The sequence below is a fragment of the Mustelus asterias genome, chromosome 28 (assembly GCF_964213995.1).
Source record: "Mustelus asterias chromosome 28, sMusAst1.hap1.1, whole genome shotgun sequence".
Classification (NCBI taxonomy): domain Eukaryota; kingdom Metazoa; phylum Chordata; class Chondrichthyes; order Carcharhiniformes; family Triakidae; genus Mustelus; species Mustelus asterias.
The window spans coordinates 8,813,429-8,826,727 of NC_135828.1; the positions used below are offsets into that span (position 1 = coordinate 8,813,429).

Sequence of the window (13,299 nt, forward strand, 5' to 3'; positions counted from 1 at the left end):
CGTTGATTAAGAAGGGCTAAGTTGAAACCCCCGAAGGCTGAGCCTCAGACGATTACAGATAATCTACATTGTGTTATATTGGTTTAGAACATAGAACAGTACAGCACAGAACAGGCCCTTCGGCCCACGATGTTGTGCCGAGCTTTGTCCAAAACCAAGATCAAGCTATCCCACTCCCTATCATCCTGGTGTGCTCCATGTGCCTATCCAATAACCGCTTGAAAGTTCCTAAAGTGTCTGACTCCACTATCACAGCAGGCAGTCCATTCCACACCCCAACCACTCTCTGAGTAAAGAACCTACCTCGGACATCCCTCCTATATCTCCCACCACGAACCTTATAGTTATGCCCCCCAGTAATAGCTCCATCCACCCGAGGAAATAGTCTCTGAACGTCCACTCTATCTTATAAATCTCTATTAAGTCGCTTCTCATCCTCTTTGTTGTTTTACAATTTATTATTGTGACATTGTGATGCGTCTCGGTTTGTAATTCATTATTATGAAATGATGGATGTATTTTGGTTTGTAATTGGATGAATTGTTTTGAATAAAAAGATTAAGAAGGGCTTTCAAAGTAGGGAGTGCTAATTATTCCCCTGGCTGAAGAACATCCATTCAAAACATCAGCAAAAACATGTCCCTGCAGCCTGAACTTGATACAACTTTGCAACGGTGATATTTACGACGGGCGTGCCTGCTGTACGGCAGGAGGTCAGCGTCCGCCCGGCGCGGGTGCCTTTCCGGCAGCGGGGCAACGCATGCAGAGGGGGCTTCCAGCGGGGTGGCGCATGCGCAGCTGGGCGGCGCAGGCGCAGGCGCAGGCGCAGACGGGCTGGCGGCCATGGCGGCGTCGGGAGTGAGTGTCCAGGCTCGGGTGGCCCGGCTGCTGAGCCGGCAGCACGGGAGGCCGGTGCTGAGGCCCAACAAGGCGCTGGTGCTGGCCGACAGGGTGGCGAACAGGAAGAGCCGGCTGGGAGGTGTGAGAAACCGCCCCCTCCCCGCCCCCCAGGCGCTGCGAGGACAGGCCATTCAGCCCAGCAACCCCATACTAGCCCTCTTCCCTTCATCTACAACCCCAAACCTATCTCCAGCCTTCCTGAGGATCTGGTTGTTCAGGGGGTGGTTAACACACTCTCTCCCTCCTTCCTCTTAAATTAGAAAGTGTTTTCTGAACACCCATTTGTAAAAAATATATATAATCCACTTCAATACCCCCCCCCCCCCTCCCCAAATACCCAGGAGCAGTACTGAGGGAGTGCCACACTGTTGGAGATGCCCTCTTTCCCTTCAGATGTTAACCTGAACCCCACCTGCCTCACAACTGGACAACACAAAAGATCCCACTGCCACAGGACATGGTTGAAGCGATTCATAAAATCCCTGCAGTGCAGAGAGAGGCCATTCAGCCCATCGAGCCTGCACCGACGACAATCCCACCCAGGCCCTATCCCCGTAACCCCATGTATTTGCCCTGCTGCTTCCCCCGACACTAATGGTGGTCAAGAATCCAAGAGAGAGGGGAATAGAGCTTTACGACGATAGATTTAAATGTGGAAGGATGAGCTGAGGCTCGAATGGAGCCTAAATGCTGGGATGGGCCGAATGGCCTGTTTCTGTGGCGCGTATCCTCTAATACTATTTGCAGATTAGCGCGGGACTTCTCCCCCAGTGTCCCGGGGCTAATGCTAATCTCTCGACTGAATTCAGTTTTAAATCAAACGGACAAATTACCTGGGGTTATTTTTTTGCCATTTATGGGATCTTGCTGTGCATGTTTTTCTATCTCGCATGTTTGCTCAGCTGTAAAGCACTTTGGGGCCACCTGAGATCTCTACAAATGCGAACTCTTTTTTTCTTCCTATCTCTGGCAGTCTTCCATTGCTTCTGCAATCGAAATTTCGAACTTGATGTGACCTTCTGATCTATTGTGCTTTTATTTTTTATGCTCTCAAGCTGAGACTGGCCTGTGGCTTGTCAGGCCACTGCCTGCATTTCTCCATTTAAAATCGACAGAATCTCATCTGTTGTACATTTTTATTCTCCCGATAATCTTACCAATGTTTTACTGATTGACAGAGGCCACGTGTATCACGGAGATGTCAGTGATGATGGCTTGCTGGAAGCAAAACGAGTTCAGTGAGGCAGCCTGCGCCCAAGAGATCCAAGCATTCTACACGTGCACAGCCAAAGCTGAGGTAAACAACCGCTTCATTCGTGGGATGTGGGCATTTCTGACAGGCCTCTCATTTGTTGCCCTCCCAAAGGCCAGCATTTGTTGTCCGTCCTGAATTGCCCTTGAACTGAGTGGCTTGCTGGGCTATTTCAGAGGGCAGTTAAGGGTTAACCACATTGCTGTGGGTCTGGAGTCACATGTAGGCCAGACCAGGTATTGACGGCAGATTTCCTTCCCGAAAGAGCATTCGTGAACGAGATGGCTTTTTAAAAAAGTTTTTTTTAAAGTTTATTTATTAGTGTCATAAGTAACCTTACATTAACACTGCAATGAAGTGACTGTGAAAATCCCCTAGTCGCCAAACTCTGGCGCCTGTTCAGGTACACGGAAGGAGAATTTAGCATGGCCAATGCACCTAACCTACACGTCTTTCGGGCTATGGGAGGAAACCGGAGCATCCGGAGGAAACCCATGTAGACACGGGGAGAATGTGCAAACTCCACACAGACAGTGACCCAAGCCGAAAATCAAACCCGGATCCCTGGCGCTATGAGGCAGCAGTGCAAACCACTGTGCCATCGTGCTGCCTTTTTGTGAGAATCGATGATAGTTTTGATGCTCACCGTTACTGAGACTAGCTTTCAATTCCAGATTTTGTCTTAATCTTTCGCATTTAAACTCTGCCAGCTGCTGTGGTGGAATTTGAACCTGTGAACCCAGGGGCGGCACGGTGGCACAGTGGTTAGCACTGCTGAGCCCCAGGGACCCAGGTTCAATTCTGGCCTCAGGTGACTGCGTGGAGTTTGCACGTTCTCCCGTGTCTGCGCCCACACTACAAAGATGTGCAGGTAAGGTGGATTGGCTTTGCTAAATTGTCTCTTAGCATCAGGGGGATTAGCAGGGTAAACCCATGGGGTTATGGGGATAGAGCGTGGGTGGAATCGTTGACAGTGTAGGCTCAATGGGCCAAATGGTGGCCTCCTGCACTGTAGGGATTCTATTCTGATTCTATGATTAGCCTGGGCCACTAGATTAGAAATATATAATATTGCCGAGTGAAATGTGTAATTATAGGTATAGAGGTGTGAAGAATGAGTGCGTAACAGTGCAATATAACATATTAGAAAATTTAACAGGGACATACACTGAGAATTTTACCTACCTGATGTCCAGTAACATTACCACTATGCACCATCACCCTCTAATATCATGGAGGTGTAGATAATGTTGGTGTATTTAGTGGAAAGGCAAAGTAGCTATCATTGCCAATTTTATAAGAATGTTGATGGGAAAGGTGGTTGTGGGGGAGGTGGAGAAAGATTTAAACAGTCTGGATTTTCTTCAGTCTCCACATGTCTGACTTTTTTGGGCAGGGAAAGGGTGACGTAACGTGAAACGAGTGAGAGATGTAATCGGAGCACTAAAATGCGAGAGAAACAGACTGAGAACGAGTGGGGAGAGGGAGGAACACCTATCGCATGCCAAAGATTTTCTTGCGCTCTGCGTGGGATTTTGGGAAGCGTAGTTGCCTCAGGTTTGGGAACATGTTTCAACGGTTCGGTCGACGCCTGGGCTTTAGAGCGAGTTTGAGTGTGTGAGGGTAGCCCGTGTGGGGAAAAGGAAGACAGGTTCAAATGAGACATCACAAATAATGAATACATTTAACATGCAACAAAGCACAGTGTGTCTTCTACTTGGTCAGGTCCACAAATTATGTAAATATGCTATCTCGCTGATATTTGCATGGTAATTTTAACATGTTCTTAGCTTTCAAATAACTTTTTAAAGAAATTGGAGAATCTCGTACGAGGTAACAGATTGATAGGATAGTTACTGCACAGTTAGCTCGCCCTTTCTCCAGTTGTTATGGATTTAACTTCAGTTAACGACACTGCAATTCATCTTTTTGGACATATTGGGTGGTCTGCTCATAGAGTCACGGAGGTTTACAGCATGGAAACAGGCCCTTCGGCCCAACTTGTCCATGCCGCCCTTTATTTTATCACTAAACTGGTCCCAATTGCCCGCGATTGGCCCATATCCCTCTGTACCCATCTATACCCATGTAACTGTCTAAATGCTTTTTAAAAGACAAAATTGTACCCACCTCTACTACTGCCTCTGGCAGCTTGTTCCAGACACTCACCACCCTCTGTGTGAAACAATTGCCCCTCTGGACCCTTTTGTATCTCTCTCCTCTCACCTTAAACCTATGCCCTCTAGTTTTAGACTCCCTACCTTTGGGAAAAACTGTTGACTATCTAGCTGATCTATGTCCCTCATTATTTTATAGACCTCTATAAAAGATCTCTCATAGATTTAATTTAAATATTTGTTTGGGATTTTGCTAGAATTTTAGTTTTTGAAGAGCGTTGGCATTCATGGCTATATTGACTGGAATTTCATGGGATACTATGACTATACTATTGACTGGAATTTTTCTTTTTATTCATTGGTGGGACATGGGCGTCGCTGGCTGGTCAGCATTTATTGCCCATCCCTAGTTGCCCGAGGGCAGTTGAGTGTCAACCACATTGCTGTGGCTCTGGAGTCACATGTAGGCCAGACCAGGCAAGGATGGCAGATTTCCTTCCCTAAAGAACATTAGTGAATCAGATGGGTTTTTCCGACAATCGACAATGGTTTCATGGTCATCAGTAGATTCTTAATTCCAGATATCTTTTATTGATTTCAAATTCCACCATCTGCCGTGGCGGGATTCGAACCCGGGTCCCCAGAACATTAGCTGAGTTTTTGGATTAATAGTCTAGCGATAATACCACTGGGCCATCGCCTGTCCATTGATGACAATGTGCTACAGCGAAGGCCACACTCACTCAGGTACCCTCTGTGACATTCCGAGTGTGCAGAGCAAAGCTGCCAGCGTTATTATCTCGATGTGGCTGGCGGTGATTAGGACCCTCCCTGCCAGATCCCTCTTGCGTGCCCGGCGTCTCATCTCTGCTTGTTTCCTTCGAGAGTGCCTTTACCAAGCAGGTTCGTGTTGTCGTGGTTCATCCTGAGCAGCTCCGTGACGCTGGTCTCTATGCTCGACGGGCTGTTCTCAGGGACGCCCACTGAGACGAGCATCAGCTGCTGCTGAGGGATCATCAGCTTGGTAAAATATGCTCTTTGATCTGCCTAATAGACCATGGTCGACTCTGTGGCACAGTGGTTAGCACTGCTGCCTCACAGTGCCAGGGACCCGGGTTCAATTCCCGGCTTAGGTCACTGTGTGGAGTTTGCACATTCTCCCCGTGTCTGCATGGGTTTCCTCCGGGTGCTCCGGTTTCCTCCCACAGACCGAAGGCTGTGCAGGTTAGGTGCATTGGCCGTGCTAAATTCTCCCTCGGTGTAACCCGAACAGGCGCTGGAGTGTGGCAACTGGGGGATTTTCACAGTAACTTCATTGCACTGTTAATGTAAGCCTACTTGTGACTAATAAATACACTTTAAAAAAAAACTTTAAATCAATAAATTTTATACATGTTACCCCAGCGCAAAGGAATGTCCATGACTTGAGTCTTGCAGTGTGGAACAATCCCAGATCCAGGACCACATACTGGGGGACACACTAAAGCTTGAGGAAATCACCACAAAGGCACAGAGGGGAAAGACCACTGTCGTAAGGCCCTTCCATCATAGCACACTGAGGAGCTGGAAACTGAATCTAGTAAACCTGGGCTGTGATTGGAAACAAACTGTTGAAAGCAACTGACCTTGTTTCCATGTTATTGAAGGCCAGCTTTGAGCTGTCATATTCTGTTCTTCTATAAAGGTTACAAATAAAGTGTATTTTCTGGAAATTAAATATGGTTATCCCGATGTCTGACCAGGAATTTCTACCTTGCAGGCTGAACGAAAAGCAAGAGCAAGGTTGGACAGTGTGGGACAAACCAATACCTTGACTCCCAAACAAGCTACAAAGTTACTGCAGAGATACCCTAACAAAAAGCAAGTGACATAAACCCCTGTCCTGAAGCATGCTTAAGAACTATTCGGATTCAAAGGGCTGCTGGCTACCTCTTCTGTCTATCTGGAGGACTTGTTGCTGGTGGATGTAACTGCTCTGCGAATTGTGTGAATGTGATGTCCATCAATGACAGTAGGAATCTCATAGAGCCAAGGAAACGTCCGCAGCTTCGGCCCTCGAGGATTCAAGACAAGGGCCAGGATTCTCTGGTCTCGTTCGTTCTCGCTGCCGGCGAGAATGGAGAACTTGGCGCTCAGCCAAAGCTCCGTTCACTGCAGCGGGACTGGAGAATCCCAGATACAGGCGAGGCCGGAGAATTCCGGCCAGCGGGTCCCATTGAATAAAAAATGCTGGTGATTTGTTATATTTTGTGTAATACGTGTCAAAATATTTCATCTGGCAATTGTGTTAAATTGTTAATTTATCTTTGCCGTTGTCTATCTTTTGTGGGTGGTGTTGCATTCTATTCTTCCTCCTCAGGTCTACCATGCCACATAGAATTCCCATTTGTGACGATCCCATGCCAAGTCTCTTACCTGTGCCTTTCTTTCACTCGATGCGAGGAGTTGCACCACTGCCACCTGGGCTGATTCTGCCTCCTTGCCCCTGATGCACCGCCCTCCAGTCAACCACTTTCTCAGTGGTGGCACTGTCTGAGGTCATTGGGGGTGGATTTTCCAACTCAAACCCATCTTGCACCCCTCCAGCCGGCAATATCTTTGGTGGATCCGGCCAGCTGTGCTTCCAACCAAGGTCCTCCAGCAAAGACAAAATGGTTCACTCCTTCACTCACTTCTGGGTTGGTCAGGCAGACAAACCGATCAGTTTGTACATGAAAGATCAAGCTTGGGGAGTCACACATTGTGTTTTAAATTGTTTGCAAATAGGCGAGGCACAGTGGTTAGCACTGCTGCCTCACAGCGCCAGGGACCCGGATTCGATTCCCGGTTTGGGTGACTGTGCGGAGTCTCCACCTTCTCCCCCGCGTCCTCCAGCTGCTCCAGTTTCCTCCCCACAGTCCGAAAGATGTGCTGGTTAGGGTGCATTGGCCATGCTAAATTCTCCCTCAGTGTACCCGAACAGGCGCTGGAGTGTGGCGACGCGGGGATTTTCACAGTAACTTCATTGCAATGTTAATGTGAGCCGACTTGCGACACTGATAAATAAAACTTAAAATATAAAGAGAGCCGTGAAGGTGACATTGAAATAATCCTTCCTGAAGTGTTATTCAATATTGTCAGAGAATTGTATAAAATCGTAGCAAACCCTCTGTAATCACAGGAGAAAGCATCTTATATTACTGTGCCCCAGTCGACTCTCCAATAAATGAATTCCAATACTTACAGTACTTACACCTCTGCTCATAAAGCGGCAGTGATTTTGTTACACAGTGGGGAAGTATTTTGTGCATGTTTTTGCAATAACATTACATTCTGGGGCCAGTTTCTGCTCACTGATATAGCAGATTCTTAATTAATCTTTGTCTCGTTGAACAATGAGAAATTGTTTGACTCTCTGTAAAAATATCAGCGAGGGAGCCGGTTGTATCAGCAGCCATTCCCTCCCCTCCACTCCCCATCAGTCTATAATTGTGTTTCTTGTGTCACTCTAATTTCAAGTCGATGGTCCCATTAGGTGGGAGATGGTGAGCTGTTGGAGTTGGTGTTAACTTTTAACATGGGCGTGGTTCATTGAGACCTCACGAGTCGGAGCAAAAGTTTCTCTGGTCTTCCTTCAGTGACTGAACCCCAGTGCATTGATAAAATGGCCAAATCGTTCTGTCGTAGCTCCTCAGTTGCGTAGAGCACAATAAATAGACACCCTTCTGCTCAGGGCCATGTTGATTTACATCAGTAAGAAGTCTCACAACACCGGGTTAAAGTCCAACAGGTTTATTTGGTAGCAAAATCCACTAGCTTTTGGAGCGCTGTTCCTTCGTCAGGTGGGTGGGAGTTCTGTTCACAAACAGGGGCCTATAAAGACACAACCATTATTTTGTAAATTGAGTTTGTGTCTTTATATGCCCCTGTTTGTGAACAGAACTCCCACTCACCTGACGAAGGGGCAGCGCTCCGAAAGCTAGTGGATTTTGCTACCAAATAAACCTGTTGGACTTTAACCTGGTGTTGTGAGACTTCTTACTGTGTTTACCCCAGTCCAATGCAGGTATCTCCACATGATTTACATCAGCACATTTGCTCTCCCTGAAGGGACGAGAACACAAAGGCATCTCACCATCACCTTCTCAAGGGCAATTGGGGATCGACAATGGATAAATGAATGAATGAAAGATGCCTTTAAAAGTGTGAAAAACTATATTTGCATCAGAAGGCTTCTCATATCCAACACATTGACTCCATCTATACTTCCCGCTACCTCGGAAAAGCAGCCAGCATAATTAAGGACCCCACGCACCTCGGACATTCTCTCTTCCACCTTCTTGCATCGGGAAAAAGATCAAAATTCTGAGGTCACGTACCAACCGACTCGAGAACAGCTTCTTCCCTGTTGCCATATGGGCAACACGGTGGCACAGTGGTTAGCACTGCTGCCTCACAGCTCCAGGGACCCGGGTTCGATTCCCGACTTGGGTCACTCTCTGTTCGGAGTCTGCACGTTCTCCCTGGGTCTGCGTGGGTTTCCTCCGGGTGCTCCGGTTTCCTCCCACAGTCCGAAAGACGTGCTGGTTAGGCGGATTGGCCGTGCTAAATTCTCCCTCAGTGTACCCGAACAGGCGCCGGAGTGTGGCAACTGGAGGATTTTCACAGTAACTTCATTGCAGTGTTAATGTAAGCCTACTTGTGACACTAATGAATAAACTTTAAACCATCAAACTTTTGAATGGACCTACCATATATTAAGTTATCATAGAATCCCTACAGTGCAGAAGGAGGCCATTCGGCCCATTGAGTCTGCACCGACCAGTTGATCCTTCTCTACACCCTAGCAATGACTAACTCTACATTCTGTACCCTCTCCTCTCTATGAACGGTATGTTTTATCGAAGCAGCGCACAAGAAACAATACTTCTCACTGTATCACAATACATGTGACAATAAATCAAATCAAAATACAAGCTGAAAATGTTGGAAATACTCCACAGGGAGAATCAATTCATGTTTGAGATTGCTGAACTTTCACCAGAGATTTTTGGAGTATATGAAAGCTGTAGGTAGCTTCTTGGCATTTGATCTACTCACTTAGAACCACTGAAACATTACGGCACAGAAGGAGGCCATTTAGCCCATCATGTCTGCGCTGACTGGACAAACTAGACGCCCATTCTAACCTTACCCCCATCCAGCGCCCAGTCTGTAGCCTTTCAGGTTACAACACTTAGGATGCAGATCCAGTAATGAGTGAGTGTCTCAACCACCAACCTGGGCAGTGAATTCCAGACATCTCGCACCCTCTGGGTGGAAAAAATCTTTTCTAATATCCCCTCTAATCTTTCTACCAATCATCTTAAATCTATGCCCTCTGGGAATTGACCTCTCTGCTCGGGGGAACGAGTCTTCCCTGTCTGTCTGAGCCACTCAGATTTTTGCACTAAAATCAAGCCGCCTGGCAGTATCCTCTTCTAAGGAAAAGAACCCAAGCCTACCCAATATTTCCTCTTGGCTGAAATTTTACAGCCTTGGTTAACTTTTTAAAAATTGAACATTATTCACCAAACACTAGACTATGCATCCAATTCAAGTTTGTAAAGTTTATTTATTATTGTCACAAGTAGGCTTACATTAACACTGCAATGGGGTGGCACAGTGGTTAGCACCGCTGCTTCACAACACTAGGGACCCGGGTTCAATTCCAGCCTCGGGTCACTGTCTGTGTGGAGTTTGCACGTTCTCACTGTGCCTGCGTGGGTTTCCTCCAGGTGCTCCGGTTTCCACCCACAGTCCGAAAGATGTGTGGGTTAGGTTGATTGGCCATGAAAAATTGCCCCTTAGTGTCAGGGAGACTAGCAAGGCAGGTATGTGGGGTTACGGGGATAGGGTCTGGGTGGGATTGCAGTTGGTGCAGACTGAATGGGTCAAATGGCCTCCTGCACTGTAGGGATTCTATAATGGAGTCACTCTGAAAATCCCCTTGTCCCCACACTCTGGCGCCTGTTCAGGTACACTGAAAAAGAATTTAGCATGGTCAATGCACCTAACTAGCGCATCTTTCGGACTGTGGGAGGAAACAGGAGCACCCGGAGGAAACACGCAGACATGGGAAGAACGTGTAAACTCCACACACACAGTGACCCAAGCTAGGAACTGATCCTGGGTCCCTGGCGCTATGAGTCACAGTGCTAACCATTGTGCCACTCCCATCTTTCATTGGATCAACTTGGCTTTGTTGAACATCATCATTGTCTGCAACCTTGCCGATCATTCTCCCAACACCTGCATCCAAGTTATGGATTAAAATTGCAAATAGCAACAATACGAACACTCTCTTCCTGCGTAATACCACTGGTAACCAATCTCCTCACAGATTCAACTCAATTGATGACAAATTTCTGCCTACAGTAATAAAGATAATTTTCAAACTAGTATAAGAGATTACTTCTTAAACTACAACACAAGCATCTACCCAGCAATGCGGAAAATTGCCCAGGTATGTCCTGCTCCCAAAAAGCAGGACAAGTCCAACCCAACCAATTCCTGCCCCATCAGTCGACTCTCGGTCATCAACTGTACTATCAAGTGACACTTACTCAGCAATAACCTGTTAGCTTACACTTAGTTTGAGTTCTGCCAGGGCACTCAGCTCCTGACCTCTGTCCCAACATGGACAATAGAACTGAACTTCAGAAGTGAGGTGAGTGGTCCTTGACATGAAGGTAGTATTTGGACTGAGTGTGGCATCAAGGAGCCCTAGCAAAACTGGAGACAATGGGAATCGGGGAAAACTCTCCACTGGTTGGAGTCCTATCTGGCACAAAAGAAGTTGAGGCGGTTGGAAGTCAATCCTCTCAGTCTCAGGACATCACTGAAGGAGTTCCTCAAGGTAGTGTCCTCGGCCCAACCATCTTCAGCAATGATTTTCCCTCCATCATAAGGTCAGAAGTGGGTTTGTCTGCTGATGATTGCACAATGTTCAGCACCATTCACGACTCCTCAGGTACGGAAGCAGACTGTGTCCATGTGCAGCAAGACCTGGACAATATCCAGACTTGGGCTGACAAGTGGCAAATAGCACTTGCGCCACACAAGTACCAGGCAATGACCATCTCCAACAAGAGAGAATCAAACCAGCTCCCTTTGACATTCAATGGCATTACCATCACTGAGCCCCCCACTATCAACATCTTGGGGTAACCATTGACCAGACACTGAACTGGACCAGCCATGTAAATACTGTGGCTGCAACAGCAGGTCAGAGGCTGGAATTTGGCACAGAGTAACTCATCTATTGAATCTGCAATGTTTGTCCATCATGTGACCTGGGTTTAAATCTCACCATGGGCAACTGGTGGAATTCAAAATAAATAAAATAAAATTCGAATTGAAAGCTAATCTCAGTAATTACCTTCTGAAATGGCCTAACAAGCCATTCAGTTCAAGATTAACAAATGCTGGTCTAGCCAATGATGCCCACATGCCATGAAAAAAATTACTCAATGGACATTTGAGCGTCCCTATCCTTGGTTCTTGCAAGTAGTACTGGTGTGTTATAGACGTGCAGTAGTGGAGTATAAACCCTGTAGGGAGAAGCAGCATCATACATCAGACTGATTGAAGAACAGAGGTGTTATCAACCTATCACTGCACTATGCAGATGTGTGAGTCACTGGCAAGGTCAGTAACTATTTTCCATCACTGCAGAAGATGGTGGGTCTTCCTGAACCTTCTGGGTGGCACAGTGGTTAGCACTGCTGCCTCACAACGCCAGGGACCCGGGCTCGATTTCCGGCCTGGGTCACTATCTGTGTGGTGTTTGCACATTCTCCCAGTGTCCGTGTGGATTTCCTCCGGATGCTCCGCTTTCCTCCCACAGTCCAAAGATGTGCAGGTTGGGTGGATTGGCCATGCTAAATTGCCCCTTAGTGTCAGGGGGACTAGCTAGGGTAAATGCACAGGGTTATGGGGATAGGGCCTGGGTGGGATTGTGGTCGGTGCTGGCTCGATGGGCCAAATGGCCCCCTTTTGCACTGTAGGATTCTATGATTCTATAAACGAGTTCCTGCGTTCCTGTTGTGTAGAGACTTCCAGGATTTGGACCCAGCGTTAATGGGGGAAAAAGGAAAGTTTTACACTATTGGGGAAACAACAGCACAGTGGTATTGTCACTGGACTAGTCAGTAATTGTGAGACCCAAGTAATGCTCTGGGGACCTGGGTTCAAATCCTACCACAGCAGATCGTAAAATTTGAATTCAATAGAAACCTGGAGTTGAAAAATGACTAATGAGAACCATGAAACCATTGTCATAAAAACCCATCTGGTTCACCAATGTCCCTTAGGGAAAGAAACCTGCCATCCTCTCTGTTCTGGCCTACACATGACTCCAGGTCCATAACAACATGGTTGACTCTCAATTGTCGATAGTTTCAAGTTTTTAGGTGCCCAGATCACCAACAACCTGTCCTGGTCCCCCCATGCTGACACTATGGTTAAGAAAGCCCACCAACACCTCTACTTTCTCAGAAGACTAAGGATATTTGGCATTTCAGCTACAACTCTCACCAACTTTTACAGATGCACCATAGAAAGCATTCTTTCTGGTTGTATCACAGCTTGGTATGGCTCCTGCTCTGCCCAAGACTGCAAGAAACTACAAAAGGTCGTGAATGTAGCCCAATCCATCATGCAAACCAGCCTCCCATCCATTGACTCTGTCTACACTTCCCGCTGCCTCGGCAAAGCAGCCAGCATAATTAAGGACCCCACGCACCCCGGACATTCTTTTTTCCACCTTCATCCCTCGGGAAAAAGATACAAAAGTCTGAGGGGATGTACCGACTCAAGAACAGCTTCTTCCCTGCTGCCATCAGACTTTTGAATGGACGTACCTCGCATTAAGTTGATCTTTCTCTACACCCTGGCTATGACTGTAACACTACATTCTGCACCCTCTCCTTTCCTTCTCTATGAACGGTATGCTTTGTCTGTATAGCGCGCAAGAAACAATACTTTTCACTGTATGTTAATACATGTGAC

At 47.0% G+C, this 13,299-nt stretch overlaps 1 protein-coding gene across 1 annotated transcript; it reads left to right on the forward strand.

Moving 5' to 3' along the window:
- Positions 1 to 766: 766 nt before the first annotated feature.
- On the forward strand, positions 767 to 7,539 carry chchd1 (coiled-coil-helix-coiled-coil-helix domain containing 1). Its single transcript, XM_078199382.1, has 3 exons — positions 767 to 979; positions 2,079 to 2,197; positions 6,029 to 7,539. Exons 1-3 carry the CDS (start codon positions 844 to 846, stop codon positions 6,140 to 6,142), a joined length of 369 nt encoding a protein of 122 aa, XP_078055508.1. The 5' UTR covers positions 767 to 843; the 3' UTR covers positions 6,143 to 7,539.
- The last annotated feature ends 5,760 nt before the right edge of the window (positions 7,540 to 13,299 follow it).

Excerpts from the sequence above, each read along its gene's own strand:
- chchd1 (XM_078199382.1), top strand. The coding sequence starts at position 844 with ATGGCGGCGTCGGGAGTGAGTGTCCAGGCTCGGGTGGCCCGGCTGCTG. Across the intron at positions 980-2,078 it reads CAGGAAGAGCCGGCTGGGAG|AGGCCACGTGTATCACGGAG; the intron begins GTGTGAGAAACC and ends ACTGATTGACAG. Across the intron at positions 2,198-6,028 it reads CGTGCACAGCCAAAGCTGAG|GCTGAACGAAAAGCAAGAGC; the intron begins GTAAACAACCGC and ends TCTACCTTGCAG.